Source organism: Jaculus jaculus, chromosome 3, assembly GCF_020740685.1.
Source record: "Jaculus jaculus isolate mJacJac1 chromosome 3, mJacJac1.mat.Y.cur, whole genome shotgun sequence".
NCBI lineage: Eukaryota > Metazoa > Chordata > Mammalia > Rodentia > Dipodidae > Jaculus > Jaculus jaculus.
Window position 1 is genome coordinate 11,826,932 of NC_059104.1, and position 16,651 is coordinate 11,843,582.

General features: G+C 40.2%; 1 protein-coding gene across 2 annotated transcripts in view; it reads right to left on the reverse strand.

Moving 5' to 3' along the window:
- Pcca (propionyl-CoA carboxylase subunit alpha) overlaps positions 1-16,651 on the reverse strand; it is a 339,901-nt gene that overhangs the window by 177,367 nt on the left and 145,883 nt on the right. For both annotated transcript variants that reach the window (XM_045144878.1, XM_004663385.2), the window contains exons 13-16: positions 15,189-15,332; positions 13,452-13,526; positions 8,806-8,874; positions 4,573-4,648 (exon numbers count right to left, since the gene is read on the reverse strand). In XM_045144878.1, coding sequence (XP_045000813.1) covers positions 4,573-4,648; positions 8,806-8,874; positions 13,452-13,526; positions 15,189-15,332 — 364 coding nt within the window. The remainder of the gene's footprint in view (positions 1-4,572; positions 4,649-8,805; positions 8,875-13,451; positions 13,527-15,188; positions 15,333-16,651) is intronic.

The following is a 16,651-nucleotide window of genomic DNA, read 5'->3' on the forward strand; positions in this document are numbered from 1 at the left end:
GATCCACAAAGTGGAGCAGCTGGATCCGTTGAGAACTACTTTTATTTTAACATCTAAATTCAGATTACCTTCCAAAACTAACCACACTGAGGCACCTAAGAGGCTGCAGGGTGCCCATTCCCTTTACCTCACATACTAGTTATGTCACCAGTCTTCCTAATCATGCTGCCACTCAAAGGTGTCATCCGAAGGAAGCACAAAGTGAATCTTAAAGCAGTCCTCATGCTACTTTCGAGGGACCAAAATAAGGAGATGAGAAAAGAGAGATATACTCCCTCCTTCTTGAGTTCCCACTGCTATTTCATCACCTGGCTCTTAGAGCACCTGTGAAGTTCTTGTAGGACATCCTTCATACTTGTCATTCTAAGGATAACAGAAAAGTATTGAAATCAGGGAAAGCATCATTTACTCATCTGTTCATCCAACAGGTATTTACTGATCATCTACTGGGTGTCACACACTACTGAGCACCAGCAACATGCAATTAAACAAGATGATACCATCAGTGCCCTCACGTTTCTAATGTTCTTATGAGATAATTCCACATTCAGTCATTAATCATATAATTAATACTTTAAGTACAGGGATGGTAAATGCGCTACAGGAGCCCTGGGGTGAGTTGCAGAGACAGCATATTACCCTCGCACTGAGTACAGGGGATGACTGATGATGGGCTTATAATATAATCTATCTATGTTTTTTCGATTATTAGTTTTTTTAAGTTAGTATAAAAAGTAATAGGTTCCAATATGGCTTTTTTTTTCCTTTGGGTTTTTTGAAGTAGGGCTTCACTCTAGTCCAGACTGTCCTGGAATTCACTATGTTGTCTCAGGGTGACCTTGAACTCACAGGGAGCCTCCTACCTCTGCCTCCTGAGTGCTGGGATTAAAGGCCACCACACCCAGCCAATATGGCATTTTTATGAATATGAGCTTGTCTATGGTTTGATAAAATCAACATCACAAATTGATAATGTATTTTTATGACATCATTTTAAGATATGTGGCTTCTTAATTATAAATAAGAAAGGAAAATATGAAAATAAAGCAAGGGATATGATCCAAAGTGGTATCCAGCCATTTATATTAAGTTAATTTCATCCCTGTGACTAATTTATAACAGAGCTACATTTTAAAATGTGAAGATAAGCCGGGCATGGTGCCACCAGCCTTTAATCCCAGAACTTGGAAGGCAGAGGTAGGTGGATCGCTGTGAGTCTGAAGCCATCCTGAGACAACATAGTGGATTCTAGGTCAGCCTAGGCTAGAGCAAGACACTACCTCAAAGAACCAAAAAAAAAAAAAAAAGGGTTTTTTAATGTGAAGGAGAGACTAACACAGACAAAGCAATATGAAAAAGTGCTAAATGACAAAGGAAAAGGGTATGGACTCAGGTCAGACTGGTTTTTTCCTACTGTACAAAGATTCAAAGACAAATTTCAGGCTACATCTTGGAAAATATCTACCTATACAGTAAATTTCATTTTTACATGTGGCAGAAAGTTAGGAAGATAGGGACAGCCTACTGTAAAGTACAGTACAAAAGTAAGCAAGTTAGGGGAAAACAGTACAAAATACCACAGTACAGGGCTGAAGAGATAGCCCAGCAGTTAAGTGTGTTTCTGTGCAGGATGAGGGCCTCAGGAATCTAAGACCACCCAAGTTCAATTTTCCCAGCACCCACATCAACAGCTGGGCCTGGTCAAAAAGGTCTGTAACCCCAGTCCTATGGGGAGCAGAGACTGGAAAATTGCTTTAGCTCATGAAGAATGTCAGGTTCCAGAATCAGTTAAGAAGACTCTAGCTCAAGGAAAAAGAGATGGAGAACAAAGGAGGGAGAAGGGGAACACCTGAAATTTTTGTCCAGCTGCCAGAGGTACATTGGGGACCCTATACTCGCATATACCACACACACACCACATACTACACACATGCAGACTAGGTACATACATAGCGACCAGCATCATGTCCTTTCAGTAGCCAACAGAGAAGAAAAACTTCAATTAGAACCAACACTTAATATTTTGGCGGACTTCTCAGTGCCACGCCAGTATGTTATATTCTATCAAAATGTAAAGGAGCCAGGCTTAGTTCCACACGCCTTTAATCCCAATACTCAGAAGACAGAGGTAGGAGGATCACCATGCATTTGAGGCTAGCCTGAGACTACACAGTGAATGGCAGGTCATCCTGGGCTAGAGTGAGACCCTATCTTGAAAAAAAAAAGAACGTAAATAAAAAATAAAGGAAACATAAAGATAAAATATTCTTTCTTAAGCTATCTGAATTTCCAGCCAGGTCTTAACAGTCAAGCTAATTAGAGTTAAACTTTAGTTAAATAAAATCTAAAAATTCACTAACCACAGTAAGAACTAGCCAGGTGGTTCTCATACTGCAATCCAAACACATGAAAAGCTAACAAGACTGTCCAGGCCACACAGTGAGTTCTAGGCCTACCTCTGCTACAGAGACGCTGTCTGTAAAAACCAATAAATAGATAAGCAAAGAAATATTCAAGCAGAGCGTGGTGGCACATGCCTTTAATCCCAGCACTCGGGAGGCAGAGGTAGGAGGATTGCCATAAGTTCAAGGCCACCCTGAGATGACAGAGTTAATTCCAGGTCAGCCTGGACCAGAGTGAGACCCTACCTCGAAAAACCAAAAAAAAAAAAAAAAAAAAGAAATATTCAAATGGAAAGCCCTTGTAGGATACTTTAAAGTCCTTCAGGAATACACTTCTCGTGCAACTTATTTACTCTTTTGTACGTAACAGTTAGACAGACAGACAAATTAGACAGGAGTTTCTAACATGCACTCGCATCACTGGGGGCAGTAGTCTTTCTATAGCAGGATAACCCTGCCTCCTCCACGGCCTGCATAACTAATGTGCAGACAAAATATGTATTTCCAGGGCAGAATAGCAGAAGACGGCAAAGTCACAAAACGCTCTAAATATCCCGTATCAAGCTGTGTATTTGTAGACACTGTGGATGTGGGCAATAACCATTTTAAAAGATTACACACAGCTTCACTTGAAAGCTGACTCTCTTTCTGTGGCTGACAAGAAGAATCAGTAGCACAACAGATTCCACAGAGTCACTGTCACTTCTTAGTTAAGCAACGGGAAGAAAAAAGGGCAACACTGAAAGGGCAGGGAGGGTGAAATTTCTCCTAATCCGATAAAAGAAAAACTTCCATGCAAAAGAAGAGAAGAGGGCAAGTAAGGACGGGATCACTTACCACTAGATGAAAATGAGAGGGAAAGGTACAGGTGTAGGTGTAAAGGAAAACACTTAATTGCTGTCCTGCAAAACAGAGGTCTGACATGCCCTGCTGTGAGGCTGGGCTTCCTGTCTTGAAGTGGGATTCCCCTAAAATGAGAAGGTTGTTGCTGCTCTACCCAAAGCTGGAGTCCACTTGCCAGGCTTCGGGACGCAGAAACTGCTTCATCCACCGGGAGGAAGGCCTTCTGAAAGACCTGCCTCATTCGCATAAAGGAAGACTGTGCCGTCAAACCCCACCACTCGTCTACCCCTGCACCCCCAACCCAGCTTGTGACAGGCAAGGAGTAGGCAGTCTTTCCTTCAGAATGTTCTCAGATCCTCACTGGCCATTCTAAATTATAATCCACCATTAAATTTCATATAAAGTTTACTACTGAAGCAAACCTAAACTACTATTTTCATTACTAATATAAAGCTACAAGTTGAATTTAAGAAAATAATTTACTCCTCAAAGGGGGTAAGAATAACTGGACTTTATTATTTAAACCTAAAAGTTGTGTGTAATTTACTTATGACTACACACTCTAAAGCTCCTAGAATCATGCGTTGGTAGTCAATACAACTATCAGATATGTACATGGGGAAACAAAACTGCACTTCCTAGAAAACAATCTAAAGTTGGCTCTAATCAGAACCAAAGAGCTGTTCTCTCAACCCCCAAACATAAGCTGCTGTGTTTATAGCTCCATACATTTGCAAGTTTTCTAAATAATGATAAAAACAAATCATTACCAAACTATAGAAGAGAATGGATCTTTATTTTAAAGTGTCTTTTTATTTTAAACATAAAATAACACACATAAAATACAATGCAATGGATGACTTACAGGAAAATCTATAAATTACAACTTGAATTGTCATTTAAGATGTACAGGCAAAGTACAGGACTGCTAAAAAGAAAACAAAAAGGGCTGTGCTTGGTATCTGAGTTTAATTCATGCAAGCGTCTCTCATTTTTAGTTAAGAATACCATTGCAGGCTGGAGAGGTGGCTTAGTGGTTAAGGTACTTGCCTACAGAGCCTAAGGACCCAGGTTCAACTCCCAAGAACCCACGTAAGCCAGATGCATATTATATCATGTATCTGGAGTTCATTTGCAGTGGCTAGAGGCCCTGGTACACCCATCCCCCCCCCAAATAAATAAATAAATGCATAAACTTTTTTAAAAAGTTTGTAAGAGTATTACTGCAACTTTTTCATGAAATTGTCTAATTACTAAGCCTTCAAAGCTGTTTTCTAGGATGGGACATCATCCACAGTAGTATGGCAGCAAATGTTTGGACTTTTACCTCGAATCACGTAATGATCCAGTGCATCTTCCATCCTCTTGAGTGCTTCAGCTCTGTCGGAACCGTATGTGACTAGCTACAGGCAAACACATAAGACAACGTTACAGCAAGCTATGCAGTGCATGACTCCATCGATCGAACTCGGAAATACTCTGTAACACATTATCAACCTATCATGTGGATTTTCACAGTGGTTTAGTTTTTAGCATGAAATATGTCAATCAATTCTTTGAGTACAGCCAGGGATATGGCTTAGTCAAGCAAAGCACTTGCCTCGCAAGTATAAGGATCTGAGTTTAGATCCCTGGCATCCACACAAATACCAGGCATGGTGGTGTGTGCCTATGACCCCAGCACTTAGGAGGCAGACAGAGGATCCTGGGACAAGCTGGCAAGTGACACTAGCCAAACCAGTGAGAGACCCTACCTCAATAACTAAGGTAGACAACGAAAGGGGGAGACACGCAATGTGGACCTCCGGCCTCCACACTCATATACACACACGCATGTGCACCCACATACATATGAACACTCGCATGCCACAAACACACATGCAAAAATATTCCATTTCTGATTTTTTTTTACTACATGTCATTATCATATTAAAGAGGTATGTGAAAGCAAAAACAAGTAACGGAAACAAGAAGAGAAGAAAGTTGAGAAGGAAACCTAACAAAACATGAAGATTTGGGACAAAATTTAACAGGTGGGACAGTGTGGGAGTGGGGCAGCCATTTTATAATTTCATTGGTTTTCTAAGGCTTCCAAGCTTGATTTCCCAAACAGCTAACACTTTCATAGCTTATAAAACATTCAGAAACCCTTTAAAGATGAAAATGAAAGAAAAAGAAAACAGACACATAAGAACGACAGCTTTAGAGCTGGGAAGATGGCTCGGCAGTTAAGGGTGTTTGTCTGCAAAGCCTGATGATCTGACTTTGATTCCCTAGTGCCCACGTAAAGCTGGATGCACAAAGTGGCACATGCATCTGGAGTTCATCTGCAGTGGCCGGAGGCCTGGGGTGCCCATATTCATCCTCTCTCCCAAATAATTAAAAATATACATTTTTAATAAGAACGACAGCTTTACCGACAGTACAGCACAAAAGCAACAGCTGCTTCTAGAGAAGCAGGGGGGCCTCGCGTCGCTGTTTACAGGTAGCTCCTGTGCACTGACAAACAAGGTCTGAAGTACAAGCTGAGGGTCTTCCTAGTGATGTAAGTCAATTTTAGACTGTTTACAGGTAGCTCCTGTGCACTGACAAACAAGGTCTGAAGTACAAGCTGAGGGTCTTCCTATTGATGTAAGTCAATTTTAGACTGTTTACAGGTAGCTCCTGTGCACTGACAAACAAGGTCTGAAGTACAAGCTGAGGGTCTTCCTAGTGATGTAAGTCAATTTTAGACTGTTTACAGGTAGCTTCTGTCACTGACAAACAAGGTCTGAAGTACAAGCTGAGGGTCTTCCTAGTGATGTAAGTCAATTTTAGACTGCAATTACTTTAATGAAAATTTTAAGCTCTTCAATATTAAGTTAGTTTGAAAATTAATTTGTAGGACATTTTTTCTGAATAGAAATATATTCATCTAGGAAGGGAATCATAGCCATTTTTTAAAAATCAATTTATGCTATTTTATCTATTTTTGCTTTTAAGTCAGAGTGTTTCTGTAATAAGCAAGGTTCATTTTAACAACATTAGTATAAAAAACAAGTAGAAGCCCTGTGGAGTGGCTCATATTTGCAATCCGAGCACTCAAGAGACTAAGGTAAAAGGATTGCCCTGAGTTCAAAGCCAATCTGGGCTACAGAGTGAATTCCAGACCAGGTCAGCCTAGAGTAAGACCCTGCCTCAAACAAACAAATGCAGGTGGGGGTGAGGAAGGGAAAGAGAGAGAGAAGGGGTGAAGGAAAGAAGGGAGGGAGGGTGGGAAGAAGGGAGGAAGGAAAGGAGGGAGAATGGCATAAGAAAGTGCCCTGCTGGCCAGGGATGCAGCTCAGCAGGGGAGCCCCTGCCTAAGGTAGGTCTGAGATAGATCCTTAGCACAAAAACAAAACTTTGAAAAGAAAGTATATGTGGGGAAAACTACCTTGAGAAACAGAATTAAGAAATTAGTCCTTAGAGCCGGGTGTGGTGGCGCACGCCTTTAATCTCAGCACTTGGGAGGCAGAGGTAGGTGGATTGTCCTGAGTTTGAGTCCACCCTGAGACTTCATAGTGAATTCCAGGTCAGCCTGAGCTAGAATGAGACCCTTTCTAGAAAAACCGAGAAGAGGGAAGAAAAGGGGAGGGGAGGGGAGGGGAGGGGAGGGGAGGGGAGGGGAGGGGAGGGGAGGGGAGGGGAGGAGAGCAGAGGTGAGAAGAGATGAGAAGAGATGAGAAGAGAAGAGATGAGAAGAGATGAGAAGAGATGAGAAGAGCAGAGCAGAGCAGAGCAGAGCAGAGCAGAGCAGAGCAGAGAAGAGAAGAGAAGAGAAGAGAAGAGAAGAGAAGAGAAGAGAAGAGAAGAGAAGAGAAGAGAAGAGAAGAGAAGAAAAAGAAAAAATAGTCCCCAACATAAATCTCACATTTCAGAAACACAATTTTCAAATAAAATCCAGTTTAAACTGCTGCAATATTTTACAAAATGTGTTAATATTTTAAAGACTAAAAATATTTTTTAATTGATTGATGATTTATTACTTATTCATTATTAGTTAATTATTTAAACAATATTTTACACATTGGTACATATGGACAGTATGTGATTGTTTAATCTATTGTTTCTAACTATAAAAATTAAATAATATCTACTTGCAAAGACTTCTGATGTTATTTTCAAGGCAGGGTCTCATTCTAGCCCAGACTGATGTAGAATTCACTATGCAGTCTCAGGGTAGCCTTTAACTCTTTGTAATCCTCCTACCTCTGCCTCCCAAGTACTGGGATTAAAGGCATGTACCACCACGCTCTGCTAGCAAAGACTTTAATATATCAGGTTTATACTTTTACCAGACACATTGGCATAACCAATCATCTCTTTAGATACAATACAATAATGATATGTAAGAATTTCAAAATAACCCATGTTCCATGCTGCACCTTCTAAGTACATGATAAAGACTAAAAATCTTAAAGAAAACTATTTGCTTAATCTATAAAGTTGAAAAGGACAGAATGACAGACTCATGTCTTATATAAAACTTAGGCTGGAAGCCCTCAGTCATAGAGACTGCCTGGTGCATTACCAGGCCCTGGGTTCCAGCCACAGGCTGCTAAAGCCACCACTGACCAAACAGCAAAGCTTAATGACGGGGCTGAGGAGGTGACTCAGTAGCTCTTCAAGCCTGCTAACCCAAGTTTCACTCCTAGTATCCATGTACAGCCAGATGCAAAGTGACACACCCATTTATGATTCCAACATGACCCCAGCAATGGGAGGCAGGGCCAAGAGAGCCTAAAGCCTGTGAGCCAGCTAGGCTGGCCTTCCAGTGCGCGGCAAGAAAGAGAACAGGAGACGCCGTCTCAAAAACAAGGTGCCAAGAGAGCGCTAACACTCAGAGGTTGTCCCCGACCTCCGCACGCACACGCTCACAAAGTTAAAAAGAAAACAAATCTACTGAAGTTGCAATTTACAAAACCTAAAAGTCAAAGAAATTTCACAAGTACTACCTACATCAGTGCAACTTCTTCTTGTTTAAATTTTTTTTTAATTTATGAGAGACAGAGAGGAATGGGTATGTCAGGGCCCCTAGCCACTGCAAACGAACTCCAGAAGCATGAGCCACCATATGCCTCTGGCTTTTGTGGGACCTGGAGAATGGAACCTGGGTCCTTAAACTTTGCAGGCATGCGCCTTGGCCGCTAAGCCATCTCTTGAGCCCCAGTGCGACTTCTTAATCACATCTGCCACTAACATTGACATCTTTGGCAAATTTCAGAAACGGCAAAAGACCAACCTGATTCCTGGTCATTGGAATGAGGTGGAGGTGCTGTTGTTTAGGTGGGGAAGGGTTTCACATGCTCACAGGAGCCGTGGCGATGGTAGTCATGTGATTTGGTTGGGGAGAAGGGAAACTTGCAATCGAATGGGACCTTCAATTTCTCAGAAGAAAGAAATCAACTATACTCTTCACTTTTACCTCAGTGCATAATTATTTATTTAATTATAGCACCTGATTCAGGCCAAAGCGCAATTTCAGACTTGAGAACACAACATGTGCATTGTTTAGAAGCCATTAAGAAATAGAACTAACTTTTGAGATCATAGGGTCATAATAAATGCTGATATCACTTCCCGGCTGGATACCACTGTCAACCCGAACCTGAAAGAGAAAAGGGTTAAAAAAAAAAGTAAATAACTTCATATTGAGCAGTTTCGGTTTGCTTTTTCGTTTAACCACAAATAGTTTTTCCATGTTCAAAACAGACAGTAGCGTTCAATCTCAAATGGATACCAGCATCTGAAAACAGGAGACAACTCAAACCCACACAGCACTATCTTTCATCCGTGCATATGCACTGCAACATACCATTTCTACCTTCCCACTAAATGACGGAACTAAGAAATGGCAAAGATGGGGTGGGCACAGAGAAATAACAAATTTCATTGTGTCCCTCCTCCTAGGTCTATGCGGGCTGATGGTGCCCCTTCTAGAGACCCCTCCCCACGGCTCCCCTGGGGAGCACAGGGAGGCCAGCACCGTCGCTGTGCCGCAGAACCGGGGTCAGCCTAACATGTCTGCAACACTTTCCTTCTTTGCCTCACTCTCTTGACTGGGAAATATTTTTTTTTCTGTTACTGTTAGTCCCTGGAGACTTTACTGTTTACACAGCTTTTCCCATGGCTGTGCTTCACAAGGGCAGCAGCTCCAATTAGAGTTCTGATTTTACAATTTTAATAGCAGGGGCAGGGGAGAGAATAGCACCAGTCCAAAAATATTCTTTTGAAGAGCCTGATTGCTGTTAACCAGCCAACAAGTTAGTGAGTACATCAGTGAATCTTGTTTTCATCTCCCAGTTTGATATCAGCATTAAGGCACAGAGGTTAGCTATGTAAAACTTTGAAAATGAGCAGTTGCGAAGGACACAATATTTATGAAATTATTGTGACTAAGTTTTAGAATCTGAAGTATTTAAAAAATAATCAAACTACTTTAGGCTGCAGTCAGGCAAATTGTAGGGGTCTCGAGGATGGAGGGATTTAATGGAAGCTGCTGTAACAGCAGGACTTCGATGCTCCACATTGTAAAGGGGTGGAAAGAGAAGAGGGACAAGGCAGCTCATCACCTGTGGGAAGAAGCCTTCCTAAGAAACAGCAGCTCATCTGTCTGAGGCAAGGCTGGAAAAGGTCAACTCAGCGGCTGTTAGGCCTTTAATATTTTAATTTAGGCAATTACCAAGGGACCACATGTAGAACCTCTTGTCTAGAATATCTGCATGAGGGTATGATGATGACTTTATTACAGAGTGACATCAAAAGATAAGCCAGTTTTATTCTCTTTTAAAAAAAATCGCACCACTATTATTCTCTTTGTAAGGGTTTAAAAGAGAACATCATAACACACCCAGAGGGCTTTCAATTCTGTGTTTGCAAACACACACAGCACACCACACACACATACACACACAAATATGGATACATGTATTCACATTCCTGTAGGAAGATCTTAATTTTAAGGGAAAGCCACTTAATATCCCTACAAAATATACTTGCCTTTATTTCCTAAAAACATACTTCAAGACAAACTAAATTCTGTGAAAGTCAGTGCTGATTAAAACAAGGGAAGAATTAACATGATGTTCAAAAACAGGAAGCTGACAGTCTTTCTTCTCCCAACACTTAAACAGCCCCAAAATGGCCACTAGTAATCAGGTGATATGACAGAAAAGGGACTTAGGCACTTTCATCTTCTTAACTTTAGTACCAAAAAGTTTAAGTGATAACTTGAACAACTTACCAATGTAAAAAAAAAAAAAAAAAAAAAAAAAATCATAGCTCATTGCTAAAGCTGTGCTTAAACAGAGGCTAGAGAGCCAGGCATGGCGGTGCACCCCTTTAATCCCAGCACACCAGAGACAGAGGTAGGGGGATCACCATGAGTGTGAGGCCACCCTGAGACTACCGTCTGCCTAAGCTAGAGTGAGACCCTACCTCAGAAACTGCTCCCCCCCCAAAAAAAAAACAGAGGCTGGACTAAGGTCTAAAGCTTTTGAGTACAAGTGCATCGTATCATTTGCTCTAGAAACTGACACAAATTCAGTAAAAACCTGATTCCAACCCACTGGTAAAATAACATAGGCAGTTATAGTCTCTGATAATTGGTCACTTAAATTTCTCATTACCTTGCAAATACCACCATACAAGCTAAGTAACCTAGAGCTCCTGGGTAGAACTATGTCTTTGTTATTTACTAAAATTATGATTCCAAAAAACATACCATATTTTTAAAGAAAAAAGTGGACACTTATACCCCAAAGTGTCTGAAGATGACATGGAGTCTTCTCTACAGTGGTTTTCATGACAACACGCAGGGGAAAATCAAAATGTATTATTTGTAATCAACACATACAAACAAATCAACCTTCCAATTTAAAGGTGGAACAAAGCATGAAAGTCCTGATCTCAAGCTTACTGTTTATGCACATGTTGCTAATGACAGTCAACTATATGTTCAAATTTCTAACAAGCAAATAAATGCAAACGAAGTAAGTGCTCATTCCTCCATGGAAACAAAGGCCTTGCAACTTTACACCAACCACTTTAGGATTAAAGTCAATGGAACTGGAGGCAAAGTTCTAAGCAGAACAAAATGTTCAAAAGCTAAATCTACAAAAAATGATTAACAAAAAGCAAAAAGAAAACTGGGTGTGGTCACACACCCTTTTAATCCCAGCATTCGAGAGGCAGAGGTAGGAGGATCACCGTGAGTTCGAGGCCACCCTGAGACTCCATAGTGAATTCCAGGTCAGCCTGGACTAGACTGAGACCCTACCTGGAAAAAACAAAATACATACATAAATAATAAAAATAAAGAAACTCTTCATCTTTGTCATCAATATTTCATGTCTCAAGATGTATGCAGAAGGCAACAAACTACAACTTAACTCTCAAGTATGTGCTTTTGTGACCCTCCCCCCAAAAAATAGTAAGAGCCAAAATGGCTTCCCAAGTTAAACTGACCGATGGGGCTTTAAGAAGGCAAGGAGGCAAAAACCATCACCAAGGACCACAATGTAAACACCAGCACCTTTGTATGAGCTTCTAGGAAGCCTCTCGCATAATTAAAATTTCTTGCTTCAGTCTTAACAGCGGACCCTGGAAACTATCAGACGGCTCCCAGCGTTCATTCTCAATTCACCTCTCCCCCTAAGCACAACTCCCAGCCCGCCATGTCTACCTGACAAGTGACAGCACAATCTGATTAAATGCTTCCAAGGGAAGGGACTCGTGGGCTTCTATGACAGGCCAAAAGTGATCACCATGGAGATCCATAATTACAGCTGTCAACGCATCTACTGTCCTGCTGACATCAATTTGATTGCTCCCAGCAATAATGATAGACAGAGCTTAGTGCACACTCTCCTGCCCCCAATCACTTTATCTATTCCTTGGTCCATTTAGCTGACATGCAACATTCACACAAGCAAATAACAGCAGTAAGCAGAACATTTAAGGCATTTTAATTGTTTTTTCTTTCTATGGATGGCTCACAACTGCAAATGTTATTAAACAAAACTCCTGCTGCAGCATTAATTGAAGAAAGATTTGGTGGGACAAAGACTGTAGGGGGTATAGTTTGTCCATTATCACTTGTACTTTCAACAGGTCTCACGTTTGAAAATTGCAAATTGCAAAAACTTGAGAGGGCAAAATGTTTGACATTCTGTTAGCTATTACAACATGGTGAAAACTTCTAACAACTAGAGGAATTGTTACGGATTCTTATTTAATACTTTTCTGTTTGATTAAAAAAGTGTTTAGATATGTCCCAATGAAACGTGTTTTCTCATCTGCTATTTAATGTCACATAATGCCTGTTAAATCTTAACAATTTTTTTTCTGCCTTCAGGCTTTGAACACAGCATGGAGTCTCCAAGCTTAGAAAGGGTCAAGTCCCTTTAGAAAGCACATGGACAAAAACAATTTAAAAAGTGAAATAAATCATATATTCAATAACATCTTCAAATTTAGAAATCTTCCTGTAATCTTTCACCATCCTCTTACCAGTAATCAAACTGAATAATCATATTCACAAATGGTTACAGCCTTGTCACCACGAGCTAACATGGTGTCATCTATATGTGCACTTATTACCTTCATTAAGAGCAAGAATATGTCCTTGTTCTTTTTATGCAACGTAACTACTGAAAAGACAGTTACTAGATACAGAACAACTATGGAATAAAGTAAACACAGTCCACTTTTTCTTAACAGATATAACATGTATTTCTTAAGCTTGGGCACAATGAGTAGAATGCGGCACACCTCATTCTCCTTAATCTGGTCCAGTTAATGAACTGATTTCGTGCTTGGGTTTCTTAACATCTGACTAGACAGCTACATTGGATTTATTGAAAAGATTAAATTTTTATCACAAAAAGTCAGCTCCCATTCTTAGGATTCCATAATCTTTTCCATTAAAGTTTTGTAAAGAATTAGAAACAGTGAAAATTATCATTTATATCATTAGATGTCTCTGAATTTACCCTGTCAAATGGATTCTGACATTTCTTCACATTTCCATAAAGTGCAAAATTTTTTCAAACACAAAAACTGATTCTTCATGAATTTCCCTTGCCCCTCAATTTACACCCTTTGGCGCTGACATACTTCAACTTAAAAGTACAACATAAATCACAATTTCAGCCCCTCAGTTGGTGTAACAACTTAATGACTTACACCAGGTAGATGTGTTGGTTCTTGGTACTGAGACAATCTCCCAATAGATGGTAAGCCAAAGGACTTGTAGGGGTCCTGAAAGATCAAAGGGAAGGAAGCAGTCTTTGAAATATAAATCAGCACAAATGAAGTGAAGTGCGAGGAAGAAGCATTTACGAGGCTGACTTTTAACATGCGGTATTTAGCCAAGCACAGATTTCAGAAGATCACTGTCTTGTCCTTTAGACTACTTAGGAGTATATTTAAAATCAAACAGAGCTGCAAGCAGAATTTTGCCTGACCTCGATCATACTTTATTGAAATTGGTAAAATCCCAACTTTTTATATAACTTCTTAGAATGCCTAAGGCAAAAATAAAATAATCCAGGCTCTACATCAAAACATACTCAAGTTCAGAACAACAAATGTGCTGCACCAAAGATATTTGTTTTTCTTACTTCTGAAAACAGCTCACATATGGTAAAACTAAGAATCTGGGTTCTTTGAGAAAAGACCCAGAGAAACTGCACACACTTCTAGATACATATTCCATTTGTAAATATCATATAGCACAGAATCAATAATATGATTGGTGTTATAAAAAGCACACCACTTCACACACCATGAAGAGCAAGTGCAGCGGTACTGTAACAAACATGTTTCTGAGCTATTGGAGAGACTTGTCAAAGCACCTTGTAGTAAGTACTTAACAGTACTACTGGTTTGCTTTTTACAGTAACAAGAATTTTTGATGAATAAAGATAAAAAATGAAGTCAGGTGTGGTGGTGCATGCCTTTAATCCTAGCACTCAGTAGGCAGAGGTAGGAAGAACACTGTGAGTTCAAGACCAGCCTGAAATTACATAGTGAATTCCAGGTCAGCCTGGCTAGAGTGAGACCCTACCTTGAAACCACCACCACAACAACAAAAAATAAAAAACAGTATAAAGGCTACACTGCATTTGTGTTTGAATTGTTAGAAAAATAATCTTCAGATATTGGGTGTTGTTATCAGATTTGTATAGTTCTATAATAATATAAAACCACTGAACGAAGACTAAGTAAAACCCATAATTAAAATTATAAATCAAACATGTTTTACCAAAAGCTTTGCAATTTAAATTTTGGTATTACTTTCATGTATCCATAGAAAAACAAAATTAGAAAACAAAAAGTTGGAAAAAGTTAGTTAACTATCAAACATTTAACAAGTACCAAGGTTAGGTGTTCCTAAAAACTACACAGGGGGAAAAATAAAAAAACAGGTGTCATGGCACAGGCCTTTAATACCAACACTGAGAAGGCAGAGGTAGATGGATCCCTGTGAGTTTGAGGCTAGCCTGGGGCTAAAGAGTGAGTTTCAGATCATCCTTGACTAGAAGGAGATTCTACCTGAAAATAAAAACAAAAAACAGCACAGAACAAAAAATTCAAAGAAACAAATGACAGTATTTGTACTAATGTAGTTTGTTACCAAAGAAAAAGCAAACAAAACAAAAGCCAAGGTCAAAACAAGCTCAAGAATAGTCAATGCTTTTTTGCTTCTTAACATACTAGCAATAACTTTCCCATCCATAAATATAGTAGAATTAACTGAATAAATTCTTTAAAATTATTTTGAGTTAGGTCAAAATGATCTAGTTTACTTCCATTTTAACTGCAGGTTATTAAACCTAACTTTTGATGTTAAGTCACATCACAGCATTCCTGACTTGAACTCAACCACTCTCTCTCTGCCTCCCAACACCATGCATTTACCTCAGCATAAACACGACATTCAACCGCCCAGCCATTGAGGGGGATATCCGCTTGCTTGTGCCTGAGAGGGTAACCCTTAGCAACACGAATCATTTCTTGGACTAAGTCCAGGCCAGTGATGCATTCTGTGACAGGATGCTCAACCTGCAGAGCCAAGATCTTACAGTTAGAAGGGGGAAAAGAAGCAAATAAATGTGTAGAAACAAGAAAAAAAAATCCCAAAGTTTCTGGGTTAAATGAGGTCAATTAAGTGTACCATTTAGAAATTCTTTAACTAAAAACCATCAGTGCGGTACATAAACAAAAGGGTAACCACAGCATGGTACACAGATTATGGTGCAAACACTGTCTAAAACATGTTGGTAAACTATCTGTATTACTTCGGTTTTTGGTTTCCTTTGGGTCCAACAACATGTAACAATTTTAACTGAAGCTGGATCTCAGCAGAAACAAACTCTTATTTTGCCATATTTTTCAACATGACTGAAAAATCCACCTATTCTACCACACTTCGCGCGGCAAGGGCACTGTAGCATCTCATTTTCTAAAGCGCCAGTCTAGCCTGAGTCTCGCCACTCGCATGCTTTCACTAACCTGTCCTGACAAGCAGCTAGGCCAGTGCACGCTCGCATCAATGCAGTGTAGCAGAAAGCAGCAGATGGGCCCTTCAGGTTGCTTTCCCTCCAGACTGGCTGGGCAGTGCTTAGCACGCACAACAGCGAAGGGGGCTAGGGAAATCACTGCGCTCTCAGCAAATTGCTGGTAAGTAGTCCGGCTGATGCTGTCGTGAGAGGAGCCAGCCTTCCCCACTGGCACACAGGATGGACTGGTGCAAGAACATGCAACTGAGATGCACGCACGTGATCATACACATACCACTGTAACTTGACTGATCGTTTACGAATCCCTAAACTGACTTAAAGCTACTTAGAGAACCAAAAAAGCAAGTTTAGTCTTCTGTTGAAAACCTTGAATACACTTTAAATTTTTCAGTAAAGCTTGGTCATACCTACTACTTTTTTTTTTTTAATAATTTTTATTTATTTATTTATTTGAGAGCGACAGACACAGAGAGAAAGACAGATAGAGGGAGAGAGAGAGAATGGGCGCGCCAGGGCTTCCAGCCTCTGCAAACGAACTCCAGATGCGTGCGCCCCCTTGTGCATCTGGCTAACATGGGACCTGGGGAACCGAGCCTCGAACTGGGGTCCTTAGGCTTCACAGGCAAGCGCTTAACCGCTAAGCCATCTCTCCAGCCCCATACCTACTACTTTGATACTAATTTTTTCCTAGTAAAACTTAAGTTCCAAGTGTATGTCACAGTAGTTTCTTATCATGACATGTCACATTTCATACATGGACACAAGAGAAGGTCAGTGAACAAATAAATTATCTTCCCGTTTTCTACTGCACTAATTGAAGGACAGGACTTAGTCACAACAATAATCTTCAAGCTTATCATA